At 38.0% G+C, this 17,685-nt stretch overlaps 1 protein-coding gene across 4 annotated transcripts in view; it reads right to left on the reverse strand.

The window, feature by feature from the left end:
* Positions 1-1,170: 1,170 nt before the first annotated feature.
* The window catches only part of LOC107862284 (protein LEO1 homolog), a 20,309-nt gene continuing 3,794 nt past the window's right edge, over positions 1,171-17,685 (reverse strand). Inside the window, exons 2-12 of one of the 4 annotated variants that reach the window (XM_047409839.1) lie at positions 16,408-16,874; positions 15,852-15,978; positions 15,589-15,768; positions 12,883-13,059; positions 11,098-11,229; positions 9,254-9,433; positions 9,036-9,167; positions 8,680-8,790; positions 8,359-8,592; positions 2,413-2,568; positions 1,171-1,453 (exon numbers count right to left, since the gene is read on the reverse strand). In XM_047409839.1, coding sequence (XP_047265795.1) covers positions 2,440-2,568; positions 8,359-8,592; positions 8,680-8,790; positions 9,036-9,167; positions 9,254-9,433; positions 11,098-11,229; positions 12,883-13,059; positions 15,589-15,768; positions 15,852-15,978; positions 16,408-16,874 — 1,869 coding nt within the window. In that variant the 3' untranslated portion in view covers positions 1,171-1,453; positions 2,413-2,439. Of the gene's footprint in view, positions 1,469-2,412; positions 2,569-8,358; positions 8,593-8,679; positions 8,791-9,035; positions 9,168-9,253; positions 9,434-11,097; positions 11,230-12,882; positions 13,060-15,588; positions 15,769-15,851; positions 15,982-16,407; positions 16,875-17,685 lie in introns of all 4 variants that reach the window. The other 3 variants (XM_016707802.2, XM_016707801.2, XM_016707800.2) reach the window with 3 other exon arrangements.

Genomic DNA, 17,685 nt, shown 5'->3' on the forward strand with positions numbered 1-17,685 from the left:
AAGACAAATAAGAAGAAGAAAAGAGACGTAATAAGAAGAGAAAGGAGGAAGTAGAAATAAACGGAATAAGAAGAGAAAGGAGGAAGTAGAAATAAACGGACTTAAAAATTAGTTGCAAAATATTAGTTAAATAGAATTATTGGAGACTTATATTTACGACACATTAATAAGTAGTTAAATAGAATTATTGTATTTTTTTTATAGAAAGGTGTGTGCACATAATCCTTTTTTTTTAGCATGGTAATTATATCATCAAACAATGCATATAATAGAGAAAGAGAATCCGATCGCAGGTTTAACAAGTACTATTCGATTTTCTAAAAAACTAAATTTAAAAATTAGCCTGTCAAAAGTTAGGGACTGCTAAGCCTAATAACTTCAGGCTCGTACATTAGAGAACTTGATATAAGCAATTAGAAGGTTGATTCTGAAACTCGAAGAACTTCATAAACCTTTTTATTCTTTAAACAGAGTCCTAAAAAAAGCTATTCGTGTCTTGATTGAACAGTGAAGCTTTCATAGCTCACTTCATAAATTCTTTCTATCTAATATAGGTATTTCACATCTTCATAGATAAGCCTATTTCACCGAGCCTCTTTCCGAGATAGTGCTAGATCGTCATGCTTTTCACTGCCTTAAAACCAGACCATTATAGTCAAGAACCTGACCAATTTGAAAGATCAATTATAACTGAATTCTGAAAGGGAACACGGTCCAAGATCAAGCAATCACATCCCTAACAACTGGAATAATCAGAAAATGGCTCAACGAAACTTTGATTAGAACAGAATGAAGCATCTTCGCCGCTATAAGCAAGTGTGCCCCCACATTGGCCTGTCGCCCTCATCAACCTTTACTTTAGATAAAAAACTCGTATTGGAAAAATGGAACCCAACTCGGAGAAGATATCCTGCAGAAGCTTGGAAACCTTGATCTTCCCGAAACAGAAGCCCAAGCTACTACCCTGGTTCTTTGCAGCCAGAATAAAATCAAAGACTTACCAGATTTTAGTGAATAAGTTCCGCATGATCTCTCTAGAGACCCAAGAACAGAAACTGAAGGGTGCAAAGTGAGCATGCTATTGCCCCCCTCTTTGGTACAGTTACAGAACACTACTGAATGAGCAATGGAAATAAACTGATGAACATCTAAAGAAAAGACAACAGCAAGTTGTACTAAGTTTCAAGTTCCATCTATAAATAAGTCACTGATTAAAAACCACGGGTTATATCCATCTTAAACAACAATTCATATGAAAGGGAAGAAAAAGGTAACATTCAGTTCTGCTATGGGTCATTGCCAAATTCAGCATGAGAAAGACATCTAAAACTATAAACCTAAGGTAGGTCGGTGATGTATAACTGAACAACATTCAATCTCTTTATGCCTCTTTTCAAATCCCAGGCTTTTGAGCATCTCATTGCTCCTGTGACAATTTCCTCCGGAAATTTTCCTGGAAAACGCAAACCTGAATCAAGAAAGGTTGTGAATACATTTCAAACTTCAATCAAAAAAATCCACGGTGTGCATACAGTTTTGTGAAAACTAGAAAACTAGGTCTTTACGGATAAGAATTTAGCACTTGAGTTTCAAAGCAACTCTGGTTAAAAGTTGATAAAAGATGTACATCCCAAAGAAAAGCACACGTCACCATCATTCCCAACTCTGGATAATATACATACAGATATAATAGCCATTATGATTATGCTAGAACCAATATGATGATTCGTTTAGTGATGTAATTTTACTACTACTCTACCACAAAGAACTTCTCGACCACTGTGCAGCCAAGGTTTTGATGTCGCATGGAGTTCAGAAACTAAAGAAGACTTTTGGAACTTGTAGTTATAGGTCCTAAACTAAAGATATGTCGTATGTGCCAAAATGCCCTTAATCTTATGGTTTGAAACATGTCTTTTGTAAATTTAGAATTAAAGAGTTGCCAAAAAAGGAAAGAGCCACTAAAAGGGAAAGCAAGGAAAACAAATTGAAATGGAAGGGGGAGTAAATAACAAGAAGCTTTCCAGCTTAAAATTCTATCAATATGTCTTTGGATGGAAAATATTTATTGCAAGTAGTCTGCAAATTTCACTAAAAATCCATGCACTTGACCTTGTTCAGTTGCTACAGTCAAACGTCAGCAACCACACATAAACTCCAGTAATCAATTTACGTGCAAAACAGAACGTTCAGCAATTAATCTTTCAATGGATGCAATAAACTTGTGATTTAGTAGAGTTGAAGACAAAAAGATGATGGAGCAAAGAAACTCTCTAGAGCAAAGATATGCATATGCAAGACGAGAACACAACTCGGCACGTCCTACATTCATCACCAAAGAAGCCTTAACATCTTATCACAGAAGAAGCATGTCATACAGGGAGCTTAAATTAGTTCACATCAAACACTCACTTGTCTTAGATTCCACGCCATTACATTTTACTCCTCGTCACTGTCATAAACAATTGCCATTCTGCGATGTACGTTCTTCCTTGGAGGAGATTCCTCATCTGACTCAATCTCTTTCCGCTTGTGACTTGCTGATTCCCTAACATTTTGCTTTGGCTCCTGATGAATTTTTAACCACAAAAAAAATGGAACAAAAATGAGATAAATGAAGAAAATGATTTAACAATCAAAATTCAGATAAGTAAATTCATCAAACTGCATGGAATCAGAATCCGAAGTTATTGATTAGCATGCAAAACAGTATTAATCAGCGCAAAACCAAGAATTTAACCATAATAGAGAACTTCGAAAAGAACTAGAAGGTCCGGGTAAAAAGCACATTTATGTGATCCGTCAACTTTAGTGCAGGTCGGAGGTAGCAGGTTAACGGGGGAGATTCTGGTTCCAAAGGTTGAAGTTTTAGATTACTTTCTCTGTGATCTATGTTCCCTTCCAATCTTCCCTCTAGAAGCCAGACACCATCAAAGGTGTGTAGCCTGCATCCTGCTCAGGTGTGGTTTCTTATGACTGCCATTGTTAACAAGGTAAAATCCTATTTGAGTAACTTTTGTCTACCAAGATTAAAAGCTAGACTGGAGCTTGTTACCGTCGCTGAATAATCACATTTCACAGGGAGATTCCTTGATTGTTGCATTTGTTGACTCCAAACAGGACTGATCACCAAATATGATGACCATGATTGTCATGCTCAGAAGAATCAAACTTTAGAAATGAAATTAAAGAAAGAACGCACAAAAGGAGAGTGAAAGATATAAAAGACAGGAGAGTTTTCAAGATCAGCGCCATAAATATTTTTCATCTTCCATTAAAATATACAGATTCATTGATTTCACATAGTTGAACAGTTCTCATTTGTGCTTAGAACCTAGATTCCATTTGCGTATCAATGCATCCCCCTGGCTAATGCTGCCTCGGCATAACCATAGGAGCACTAACACTGAACATGCATCTTCATCTTGCTAAGACATGGAGAATAAATTCATTAAAGAAAACTTTGCTAGTCATACTGAGATTATTTGGATAGGGGGCAAATTTATGCGCTGGTGGGGACTGCCCCTATGGCAGACATTAGATTAGGTAAATGCAATGCAATGATTTGGTAAGTTGAAGATGGTGGCAAGCTGCAAGCAGTATGTGATGAAAAATTACAAATGGCGATGGTATGTGGTAGGTGAGTTCAAATTCTTCATTATTCTTGAAGAACTACATCGAACTTGGGAGTCTGCCTTTCACTTCAGTTACTTATACATTAAACTTAATGCATTTTTCATTTTATTTAAAAGAAGGAAACTAGAGATAAAATTTCACAACCACACATCAAACTACCTAAATACCTAGAACACTGAAAATTCATAGAGCCAGCCGCAAGTTGAAGTCCATCAAAAATTAAGCAATGAGCTCAAGTATTTTGCCTTTCAAAAAAATTAGCTCAACTATTCCGAAAATCGATATAGCCTACTCGTAACACACCTCATTTCATCCATTTATTTAAGTCTTACATTTTTTTCCTTAAAAAGTAAATATTGACTTCATAGCCTCTCCAAAATGGATTTTTACACCAGCCGACACCGGCACGGTTTACTCTTTGCTTTCATTACCAACTTCACCATGGAACCAATACATCTAATTCACTATTGTGTCATCCAACATTTCAAAAAACCTTATATCCAGGCATTAGGCCCATATTACTGGTGAAGTGACACCAAGGGCTCACTCAAACAAGCAAAATTAAACTCGTGAAGTGGAATATTTTACAAATATGGAGTGGAAAACCATCAATTTCCTATACGCAAGCTACTATACCTGATCTCTTATAGATCTCCAAAACAGAGGCGGACCCAGGATTTGAAGAGGCTGGGTCACCATCATCTCAACATAAACGCCCACAAAATTTTAATGACAACTGAGGGGTAATACCGCGTCGGACTGGTCATTGATTGAGTAGTTATGAAAACACAAGAATATAGGTCAAATATAGTTTCTACCCTAAAATAAACTTTTAACACAACTAAAGCAAATGAGAGAGTTTGTTGCTTGTTGCTGGTGGCAGGCGGCAGGTATCCCGTAGATTTAGTCGAGGTGTGTGAAAATTGGCCCAGACACCATGGTTATCCCCAAAAGAAAGGCAAGTAGTGAGAGAGATCGCGTAGTAATTAAGGTTGTGCAAAATGTATGAATTGATCTAGGTTTGAATCCTGGCTCCCTCATTTGCACTTTACCGTTTTCCTAAACTTAAGGGCAAAACAAATGTTTTAAAACAGAAAATCTGATTAAAAATGAGACAATGTGGATTCGAACATAGGTCCTCAAGTAGGGAGGTTGCGTCTGCAACCAGCGTGTCCCCCAACCCACTTTCGTTCTATAGGTTGCACAATTTACTATAGGCTAGCTTCTCAAGTATATACATAATTTTTTCCAAAGTTAGGGAGTGCACGTGCATCGCCACCCTTCCATGTGGGTCCGCCTCTACTCCAAAATCCAATTAGCGAAAAAATAAATTCAACCGGAAGAGGAAGATTTAATACCCTGAAGAAAAGGCGTCCTTGCATCAGACACAAGGTAATTGTAAAAAATGGATCTTGGGCCTAACTCAACCTCAAAAGCTAGCTCATGAGGGAAGGATTGTCCATATAAGGAGACCAATTACTCATCCCTTTTCCGATGTGGGATACTTAACACTCCCTGCACGCCCAGGCCTCGTTAACGGGAGCGTGGACAATATAATATAGGGCCCAACATCGATGAATAAAAATTTGGCATGGGTCTGGCTCTGATACTATGTAAAGAATGGGTCTTGGGTCTAACTCAACCTCAAAAGTTAGCTTATGAGGGGAGGATTGTCCAAGTCCATATAAGGAGACCAATTACCCATCCCTTTTTCCGATGTGGGATACTTAACAGAAAGTTTAGATAATCAAGCCTTACACGCCTCTATACATAGGAACAAGTGATAGCAAGAAAAAGAAACACAAGAACACGGAACACTCAATGAGACATCCATATTTCGTAAGTGACGAAACGGCTAGCATTCATCATCCAATATTCTTACTCCTTTGCTAACAATGTACCAAACAAGAACCAATAAAAGAAATTGCCTGAAAAAGGGAAACAAACACTTTTGTTTCCATCGAAACCCCAGTCATACTATTTCTTTAAGGAAACTAAACAAAGGTAACATTTATTGTTGACGATAACTCATTTGATTTTGCTCATGCCACGTAGACACTTTTGTTTCAACTCATAAGCACTCCGCAATAGGAATAAAACCTAGACAAATACTACTCATCTTGCATTTTGTTCCTCTTTCCCCTTTGCAATGTCCTATTCTGAGCATATTTAAGATTATGATCTTTGACCACAATTTTACTGTTCAGAAAGAGTTTTTTTAAAATATTTGTGGTGTTCGGGCCAGCCTACGCGCTTCCACGAGATACCTGCCACCTCCCACCAGCAATGGTACCAAGGTAACTCTATCCACCCAAGCTAGAACAGATAGGAAGAAATTACCTAGTGTTTGTCTCAGTGTTATCAAAAGCGCACATAAAGCGCGCTTAAGCCCTAAAGCAAGGCTCAAAACGTGTTGAGCACTTCGCCTCGCTTTATGTGCGCTTCACTGTCGACTGTCGTCATCAAGTTTCTAAGGCATACTTTTCCTTGCCAATGAGTCTCTTTTGAAGAGGCGACACTAAACAATTGATATTTCACTTTATTATAATTGTTTTTCAATTTCTTTGTTCATATATTTGTCATTCAAGTTTATAATTATTAGTCTCGGACTAAACATAAATATTTGTATTTTTTCTCCCCTTGCGCCTTTTTTCATTGAAGCCCAAGCTTTTATTTGCACATTGCGTTTTAAGCCCCAATAGATCTTAGAGCTATTTTACGCTTTTCGCTTTTGATAACACTAGTTTGTCTCTGTTAAGAATTGAACTCGGGACCTCATGGTGTTCAAAAAGAGTCTTCTTGATATAAATGTTGATATATGGATTGTGTCGGCCTGTTAGTTGCCTTAATTGAACCTAGTAATTCAATTTCTTCTTCTAATGACATCCAAAGTCAAGAACCAAACCTCTCGACTTGAGACCATATGGTATTGTATCCCTCATTCTGTGAAATGATGACCGCCAAAATTGCTTCAGCAACGAAGAAGCAATTATTAAGTATCAAGCAGCACAATTGCTTTAAAATTTGATCTCCTTTCTATTAAAAGACCTTGGTCCAAAAAGGTAGTGAATAGTTGACATCTATAACAATGCATCTTGATGTAAATCTTTATAGTCCATAATGGCTCAACATGCCAATTCTAATCATTTCAACCACGACCCAAACTAATTTAGAGACGGCTACATGAGTCCTTAATATCAATCTCTTCCATTCAGGTCAGAGGATTCATAATAGTCAAAAGTTTTTCTAAACTAACTGTCCACATACCGTTAAGGGTCTATTGGAAATGACTTCTCTACCCCACAAAGGTAGGGGTAAGGTTGGTGTACACACCACTCTCCCTAATGGGATCACACTAGGTTTATTGTTGTTGTTGTTGTCCACACACCAAAGTAATCGTTATTTGAGCTTGGGACCAGCAAAACTTTGCAAAGCTCGCATTTCCAAAAATTGTCCATATATGACTCATTTTCTAACCTAAAAGGGTCCAGGGACGATAAATACCAAATCGATCAATGATATGCTTGTAATGCCCAGCTTTGGGAGGCACTGCATCTAGGAGACGTATAGCGTATACAAACACTTAATTAGAAGTTTGATACGGTTACTTTCTTTTTAATATCTAAGGGTAATGTCCGAGCAAAGTTGTGCATGCCTCAACTAATTCACCTATTACCAGTTGCCTCCCATCGGCACATGGATAGAATTAATCTACTCATCGAGGCTAAGGAAGATGGAAAGATTCCCATAGAATCGACCTTGTCGGGATTCGATCTTCGGTTCCAAGGTTGTTCCTCCATGTATCCAAGTTTTTTACCTCGATCACATCCACTTGGTGGAGTTAGGTATAATCATTCTCTAATGTGCTTTCATTGCTCATTAGAAAAATGAACTTCAAAGTTCAAGCAGAAATTTCACAGATTAAATTAGCGAGGCAAGTTGTTCATCTGAAATATTGTGCAAGTTTTAGGAACAAAAGCTCGAATTCACGACGAGAATTTCTTCCAGAACCTCTATTAATAAATTTTGCTTTTTCAAAATATTAAACACTTGAATAAGTGTTTTTTAGACTAAAAGCACTTATCATTGTCACATTAGAACTAATAAAAATATTAGTATTTTCTAAAATTCGAAGACTAGATAAATAAGGTAGATAAGGTAATTATCCTTTTCGAAATTCAAGCTGACAGCTTTGTAGCTTTTGTCCCGCTCGTAGAAATTTAATATAATACGACATAACAGGTTTCATGCGTCGAACAATCTTAACTCCAGATTATTACACAGCCAGAAGTCAAAACACATAAAAAATTATCCTCATTAAGGTCTTGCAAATCTCACAAGCATATCTAGCAATCATTAAGGTCTTACTCGGAACTCCAGCATCTCTGAGGAATCCTTACCCTGATCAACATGTCTATAAAATTATCCTCAAAATAATACCAATCAGTGAACACCTGACTCGGCTGCTCAGGAAAATGGCACGCAAATTCAAACACTAAATGTTTCTTGTTGAACCTCCCACTGATTTACATGAGAAGGCCAATGTGTCTAGAAAGCTTACAACAGTTCTGGCACTTGTTCACAAACCAGCATATTAAGACATACCATTCAAAAGAGCGGAACTTTGCAGTAAAAGTTTAAACTTCTCACAGTTACCTATGCAATACATGATCAAGAAGATTCAGATGGGATATTACTGGACATTGAAGAACAGTTTCCTACCTCAGCCTCCTCTTCTGACTCTTCATATGCCTCTTCCTCCTCGCCCGGATCACGCTCTTGCTCTTCTTCATACTCTGGCTCCTCCTCCTCCTGAACAGCCCTTCTGCGTGGAGGAGACCTCTCTTCTTCCTCTTCAGTTTCATATTCAGACTCCTCCTTCTCACTGTCATCAAAATCAACAGGGCGTCGAGAATGCTTTGAAGAAGGCAATGATGTTTGTCTAGGAATATCTCTCTGACAAGGGGAGAATCTTCATGTAAGCTGAAACAGGTAGCAAAAAAAATAAGGGGAAATTTCTTTGAATCCACTTGACTTCTGCACCTTTTTCGCATTGATGATTCGTTTCTCAGCTTGAGCTTCCATTTCTAGGTCTTCTTCAAAGCGACGTCGAGCAGCAGACCGTCGAGAGTCATAGTCATCAGTTTCCTCTTCCTGATAATGGAGAAAATTCCTTAGGCGGATCTGATAGATCAGAGGGGCAACTTTTTCTTATGGAATGCCGAGTAGTTCGACTAATGTCTTCAACAAGGCAACACTTATATAAACATTGAATCCTGTTAAGCAGATAATTACCCACTCCAGAGCAAGCAGGGATCAGGAGCTTTCTATGTATCATGCCACTGAATAATGCTTTCCTACAATATGCATGACAGATTAAAAAAATATTTATATCCTACCTCCTCAGGCGCATCTTCCAGAAAACCAGGAGAGAGTTGCCGTTCCCTACGTAAAGTAGGCATGTATTTGCGGCTGACCTTCTCCTTTTTCCGATTGAGGAGCACACTTGCTCTGATATTTTGGCTTTCAGCCTTCAAAGACAAAAAGAAAGTCAAAGTCAACTTACCAGCTATAACGTACCAAAAGCTAAATATAATCCATTACTCATCAATTTTACCTTCTCCTTTTGCTCTTTCTCCCTCTCTGGGTCAATGTCAGTGAAACAATTCTTCACTTTGTAAACCTTCTTATGACGTGAATCAACAAGGGCAGTCAACAAACGGTGAGAGTTCGATGTCAATGATGAAGGCATAAACCTCATCTTGTTTAAAATTCTCCCTTGTGATTGTAGTATTCCCTGCGAGTTAGGTGTTTATGCTAAGGATCACTATGCAATAAATGTCATAAAATACATAAGACTATAGGAATTGAAACGGAAAAAGTAATAAAATTCAATCTAACTATGATTCATCAAAGTTCAATTGCAGCAAATGCGTAATTAAAAATTCATTGGTGTCTATCTAATACTGATCAAAGATTATGTAAGCTGATCTCACACTTAATACTACCTCACTTTAAGTGGAATAGGTTTCAGCTTCCGATCCCTTAATCTTTAAAGGACATAAAGAAGATACCAAAATTATAAAAGAATCAATTGATAACTGCATATGAGCTCCCTTGCTAACCAAATGTCCAACTGGTAGTCTCCATTGAACATAAAGTAGCACGAAGCCACGAATGTAGTTTGAAATAGGAATATCCAGTCCATAGTTCAATCGGGCATGTCATTTGAGCTATGAGAATAACTTCCTACTTGAGCTCATCCTTTCAGTTCAAAACTTCCATCAAGTACTTTAATCAATTGATTTCCAAGCCGACTAAAGTTTTATCTAGTCATATATTTGGCAACAGTCATTAAAATTCAACATGTTCCTCTAAGAAACTTCAACAATCAGGCAACATCCATCATATTTCCCTCAAGAAACTTGCAGCAACTACAGACTTTAGCTATATGAAAAGGATAGCCAATGATGGAAGGAAATAATGATATACTCCCTCCGTTTTTATTTGTTTATCGTACTTCCCATTTCAGATTGTTTCAAAAAGATTGCCTCCTTCCTAATTTGGCAACTCTGTAATTCCAACATCTCACATGGGATGTTTAAGACCAAAAAATCAAAGGCCATCATAGTTTGAAATTTGAATAGCTAAACAAATTTGAAAGTTGTGCAGAAATTTTTTAATATTGGACTGGTATCCAAGGCATCCCAAAATAGAAAAGGCGCATAAATTTGGACAGAATGGTCAGAGTCTGATATTAAATAATAAGATAGATGTGCGAGACATGCGCCTGAGCTTTTGTAAAAGGGAGAAAGATCACAGGTTGAGGGAGGAAACTGGCAAACTGTCTGAAAAGTAAAGGGTAGAGAAGACATGAATCTAGGGATGGATTAAGGACAACCAGGCAAGGAAAGAGGAAAGTGGGGAAGGAGATTAGAACTGAGGTTGAGGAAAGTCAGCAGAATAGATCCAGTAAAGAAGAATGAAGAAGGGAGAGATGGATGGCTGCCTGCTACTAAGTAGAGAGGAGGAGGAAGGAGAGAGATGTGCAGAATATGTTTACCTTGTTTATGCTAGAGGAATAAATATTCATTTTAAAATTTAATCCTAATCTACTTAAAACATCAGGATATCAGTTAGTTACTAATCCAATTTTCAGTCAAGCCCAGAGTTCAAATTCCTATACGGAACAAAATCATTTCAAATAATTGTTTTTCATTTCAAAACTACAGAGTAAAAGTAATTACTCTTGCATATTTGTGATCTCCTACAACTTATCCACAGATTAAAAACCCTGTGAGGACCTCATAAGGCTTAACTATGTACAAGTTCCTCTGCCTTTTGTGAAGTTAGTGGTGTATATCTGCTGATTTGACGAAAGGGCCACTTTTTTCCCTGAAATTCCCCAGCTAACGTAACTGGGATTTTGCATCACAAATGACAATAGGCATGAGATTTCACCTTTCCGTGTCTAAGAAACAGGTGTGATTGATCATGCTGCGCATCTTGCACAGATATATCCAGAACTTCATTTCCAATCATTAATTGTACACTTCCATCAGACCATTCCACAAAGCGTGCATTGCTTTCCACCTACATACAGAAATATCCATTCAATCAGTACCAAGAAATGCCAAATAAATCAGAATTTTTTCTTGATCTGTGAATCCAAACTCGCATAAAGTATTAAAGTTTTCTCAAAGTCTGACCAATGATAAATAACTAACAAGCAGTCCAACATGTAGAGTTATTTAGACAATGCAAGCATCTGTTTCTAAGTCAGTCTTACGACTAATATATAACACAAATTTTCCTTTTACCCGTAATCCTTACTCTTCTTTTGTTGAAGGGGGATTTTACTTGTCATTGCATGGTCCAGCTTTGAAAGCTTTAGATCCAACAGACATCGGTGGTATTTGACCAGACACCAAAGACGTTAAAGCGGAGATAACCTAGTAGTATTTTTTTTAAGAAACATAACCTATTATATATTACCTCCTCATTTTCTTGATTTCATGTTCATTTGGTGTGCTTTATGCCTTTTGTTTCTTCTACTTTACCCCTTTTCCCCTGTCATTATTCATCATACCCTCCACTAACATTTTTTTTATAATTGTTATTCTGAGTCAGCTTGCGGGCACCTCAACTAATTCCATGGGCTAGTTGCTCCCTGATAACTCTGCCCCCAAGGCTTGGACCGATGTGAACTGCGAAAAGATAATGCTTCAGCTGGGTTCTGAACCTCCTTCATTGACCACTTAGACACCCTTGGATTTTTCCTTCCACTAACATTTGATAATTTTAATTATTATTTGGATAAACATTTCAGAACAACAAAAGTTCCCTTTCTCGTAAAAGAAAAAGAGTCGCCTAGCATCATCAGAAAACCCACGCCATAGAACTTTTAACTTTTTCTTTTTTGATAAGGTAAAGGTTTATTGACTAAGTACCACGAAGGTACCAAAATCAAAGGTTACAAACGACTGCTGGGTATATCCATGCCGCAGAACTTAACTGCTGGGTATATCCATGCAGCAGAACTTAACTTACACTGATGAACCCAGCATGTGCAACATAAACAAGCGCAAAATTGCTTATTTCATCAGGATAGCCAAAGATACGAATTGATTTTCTGAAACCACGCCATGGCATATAAATATAACCGAGATTATGCAAAATTTCACTTGCGTATGTTATCGGAGTTCTTTATTTCCCCAACAGACAGTATTATTAACTAAGCTAATATGCTTCTTAGATGTAGATTCATCACAAAACGTCACCTTCAACATAATGTAAAAAATATTTATTTGATAACACCATTTTGTCGACTTGATGTTTACTTGATGAACATTATGTCTTTCCTTCTCACAAATTGTTTGGTTCAGTTCCTATCATCAAGGAATAACACCACTACCAATTTTAATTGTTTTAATTATATGGAATATACTTTTTAAAATATGGTGAATTATGTGGAATAAACTTCAGAACTACAAAATTCCCTATTTGCTACAAGAAAAGATGCCTCCTAACAGCGTCAGACAGAACTGTGGTACTGAGCTTAAAGCTTATATTGATATCTGATGAATCGACGCATGTGCAACTTTCAAAAAAGAAAAATGAACTTATCTAATTCATCAGGAAAATCAAAGATGAGCTGATTTTCTGATCCATGCCCGAGAATATAGACATAAAAAAGTTTATTCAAAATTCACTATAATTTTCTTTTGAGAAATATAATTCACTTACAGTTGTTGTGCCATCGGGTTTTTTAACTTTCCTCCATCGAACAATGTTGTTAACCAAGCTGATGCGCTTCTTGGATCCAGACTCATCAGTCTCAAAAACGTCCTCTTCAACATAGGTCTCTGGATCAAAGGGCTTGGGATCAATGCCCATTATGTTAGAAACCTTGATCATGCTCATCTGCGTCATAAGAAAGTGAACGAGTAAAAAGATCAGGATTACACACCAAATGATATTTTTCAATCATTAACGGTTCCAGGGTGATAAAAAGGCAGCAACAATAATGAGAAGCATGAATGAAGTTTTAAATATTTGACAAACGCACATAAGCAACAGCATCACATGGACCAACTGAATTTTCTAGTACAAAAAGAGATAACCGGACCACAGTTTAGTCTGATTGAAAGTTTTCTCCAATAGAAGCTTAAAACTTGTCCAAGGTCTTTAGACGATACGCCATGCTATAACCACCTTGGATTTAAAGAATCCATGTTATAAATTGGATGGTTACATTTGGGAGCAAATAAATAATTAGCTTTATGAAAAGACTAAGTTATAATACAGACTTATATGTTGCTTGTTACACTTGCATTGACCTTCAATACTTACAAAGAGTCTTCCTAGTTTCTAGTCTATTCTCATCCTTTGGACAGAATCACTCCCCCTGATCATAAGTTCTCCAATCAAGCATTTGATACCCTCAAACCACTGAATCTCTTATGACTCGAAGGATAAAAAGACTAATCATGTCTCTCGGCCCCTCACCATAAATAGAAATGTAGGAACAGCTTCACGTCTACCGCTCACATGACTTATCAAAAGAATGCTAATACTCAAATGAGGAACAGGGAAACATCCTTTGATCCTCAAGTCCCAGACTGAAAGAAAAGAAACATATAACATGCCTTCCCTATTTTGGTTCAAGAACTATAAACAGATAAAACTTTTTTAACTTTCGAAGAAAAGGCTTTTAAAACACTATAAGCAAAATGTTGGAGTCTCACATCGGTGGGTTAAAGGGTCCTTGGTCTCCTTATATGATTTTGGACAATCCTCCCCTTATGAGCTAGCTTTTGAGGTTGAGTTAAGCTCAAGATCCATTTCTTTATCATGGTATCAGAGTCAGGCCCACCCAGTTCATTGTTTCCGATGTTGGGCCCCCCGTCTTATATTGTCCACGCTCCAGATGTCCAGCCCTGGGCGTGCGGGGGGTGTTGGAGTCCCACATCGATGGGTTAAAGGATCCTTGGTCTCCGATGTTAGCCCCCCGTCTTATATTGTCCACGCTCCAGATGTCCAGCCCTGGGCGTGCGGGGGTGTTGAAGTCCCACAGTGGTGGGTTAATGGGTCCTTGATCTCCTTATATGGTTTTGGGCAATCCTTCCCTCATGAGCTAGCTTTTGAGATTGAGTTGGGCCCAAGATCCATTTCTTTATCATAGTATCAGAGCCAGGCCCACCAAGTTCATTGTTTCCGATGTTGGGCCCCCATCTTATATTGTCCACACTCCAGATGTCCAGCCCTGGGCATGCGAGGTCGGTGGGTTAAAGGGTCTTTGGTCTCCTTATATGGTCTCCTTATATGGTCCTTGGTCTCCTTACATGGTCCTTGGTCTCCTTGACCAAGGATCCTTTAACCCACCGATGTGGGACTCCAACACAAAAAGTTATTCTTTTTCCTCCTTCCCTATAACATAGAATTAGAAGAAGTGACAAATACAACAGATGTGTGTATTCTACTTGTTAGTCTAGATATGAATCATTCAGGGTAAATTTTTGCAATACAGTCCGCAAAAATGGTCCTACAAACTTAGTGAGCGGCCGGACTTCAGAACCAATAATTAAGCCTCTCTAAGCTAATTTGTAAATGTCAACTATCAAGAGTGTCAAAGGAAAAACAGCTACCAGTGCAATATCAACCAAGTTAAGTCATAGAAATACAGACTTTGCAGTTTGAAACTTTTTGATGTGCAACATCAACCAAGTAAAGTCGAATGAACTTTTTTGAACAACCATGGTGTTCAAGACAGCTTGTGTACACCACAACAATTCCAGGGGCAAAATATTTGAAAACTTCAAGTAAATAATTTGCAAAAGGAATTTGAATACTAATTCACCATACAAAATACAGCACCCGTCATATAACAAAGTAGCAACCATCAAGTGGCTCTGCCCCCTGTATATTCACAAGGTTAAATTATTTTTTATTTACATGTAGATGTTGAAAATCTCCTTGTCTTCTGTGTGCTTACTTCTTTATATATGGAACCCCCTTAACGAAAATTCTAGTTCTGTCACTGGCAACCGCAATACATAAATTTGGATTTAGTCAGGCCCCAGTACCGAACATAGGGTGGGGTACCCAAAAAAAAGAAAAAAAAAAACAAATAATACATCATGTATGCGCAATATGAACCCGTGATCAAGCCATAATACTATCAAATTTGATGTAGTTAGGTCCCACCAACAATAGGTACAAGGTAGCTCTTTCCACCAAGGCTAGGACAGATGGGAAGAGACCACCGACAGATTTTGTCTTTGACGGGATTTGAACCCGCTTCATTGACAACTAGGTCACACCCTTGGTGCAATGAACATTTTTAATCTTGTCATTATTTCAAAATTCAGATGCAAACTAAGCAGCCAAAAGGGGAAGAAACACGAAAAAGATTTCTGCAGTACATCAGTAGAAACAAGAAATAATACTGACCCTGTCTGAATAAGCTGGCGGTTGACACAATGGAATCTCCAGCTCTAATGGGGGCCCAACTGGTTTTTCCTTAGTCTTAGATTCCACATGCTCTTCAGACCCATATCCGCCATCATCTTCGGGTATAATATCATCTGGCCTTAAATTTCCGTAGCTATTTTCCTCTTCCATAGGGGATATCTGCAATGCCAAATATTTTAAATCCATAACCGAACCAAACAAGAACTAAAGTTAAATTGTACTCATTTAGCACTTGTACTAACATTTTGCTCCGCATCAATTTGATTCTGAACAACATAATCAGCCTCTTCTTCGTCCTCTGAATCCCCAAACACATCACGAATAGGGGCAGAGGATATGTGAGCCTCATCTTTCTCTTCCCCGGGAGACCTACTGCAAAACAAAAGGTCGCTGTGTTTAAAAGAAAACATTGGATGCTACAAAACAATATCAGAGAAGAATTTCTTTACTCCAAAATAAGAAATCGGAATTACAGTTACCATCTTATGTAATCAAACCTTTTACAATGTATTTTTTACTATTGGTCCACATCTGATATACGATACCAGAGTGATATGAAAGATTTACAACAGATTAACTCAAGCCGAATCAGCAATGATCAGTTGCAATAGGACCCATGAGATGGTTATGAAAAGACTGAAACATGTCTGTACATTCTCCCCAAGCAAAAACATCAAGAGGGAAAAAAAAAAGGAGGGGGAAGGGGGAGAGGCAAAAACATCAAGAGGGAAAAAAAAAAAAAGGAGGGGGAAGGGGGAGAGTAGAAGTAGTGACAGGAAGGACCAGAGAACCAGTCACCTTGGACTTCTAGCTTGATTTACTTCCTCATCTTCGTTGTCAGCATATTGGTTTTCCTCAGATCTTTCTGATTCACTGTCAATTACTTCCCGCCTCCTACTGGTCACTACTCTTTGACCATATTCTTCTTTTTCATCGCTCTCTGAATCTCTTCCTTCACTATGTACCCTCTGATCGCCAACTTCAACTTCCTGAGAACTCTGATCTCTTTCACCCTCACTCTCTCCATGCCCAGGATCAACATCCTGCATTTCACCTTCACTCTCCATCTCAGCCTCCCCTTGGCCTTCTACTTCACCTTCACCTTCAGCTTGCCCATCACCTTCGCCTTCACCTTCAGCTTCCCCATCAACATCAACATCAACATCACCTTCACCTTCACCCTCACCTTCACCTTCACCTTCACCTTCACCTTCACCTTCACCTTCACCTTCACCTTCGGGCTCCACGCCTCCATCCGCATCATCCTGAAGAAGAAAATAATAGTAAAGAACAGTTTCAAAGTACATTTATGCAAGCAGACAAAATTAGAATGAAAAATGTGACATCCAATTCCAAGAAGCAAAGGTAACATTGACTGAAATTATGAAGCTTTTATTTTGTTTTGACCAAGATATTAACACATAAGAGCATGTTAGATCGCTTCAAGTAATGTCATCAAGTAGAAAAAGATAGAATTTTATAAATCTAAAACAATCAAGGAGAACTACACCACTGTGGCCCAACAAATCTTTGTAAGCTACATCTATAAATAACAACACCAAATCAGATTGCGTGTGAGAAAGAATCATCCATGATTCCATTCCATGTGTCTATCTTTCTTTTTTCAAAAATGATTCGATTTTTACGAGTTTATTCAATAGGAGAGTCAAAGTTAACATGAAAATAGCATATATTTTAACATTTATTAGGCTGGCATGCCACAGAACGAGGACAGTTCGTTCAAACCACTGAGCACACACATTCAAGATTCCTTTTTGTTGCTTTTTTTTTCACTCAAAAAACAACAACAAAAACATACCCATTGGAGTCCCACAAGGTAGGGTGGTCAAGGTCTCTAGGAGGACGGAGGGTAGAATGTAAGCAGATCTTCTACCTCATGGAGATAGAGAGGTTGTTTCCAATAGACCATCGGCATTTTTTCCCTCAAGAAGTAGACTAAATTGGATTAAACCTGCTCATTTATCCCTGCTCCAACTACTTAACATGTCGGGACTACCTTCGAAATCATTCTTGTACACATGAAGGAATAAACATACATGATAGCCGATTAGGGAC

The sequence above is a fragment of the Capsicum annuum genome, chromosome 3 (genome assembly GCF_002878395.1).
Source record: "Capsicum annuum cultivar UCD-10X-F1 chromosome 3, UCD10Xv1.1, whole genome shotgun sequence".
In the NCBI taxonomy this organism is placed as follows: Eukaryota; Viridiplantae; Streptophyta; class Magnoliopsida; order Solanales; family Solanaceae; genus Capsicum; species Capsicum annuum.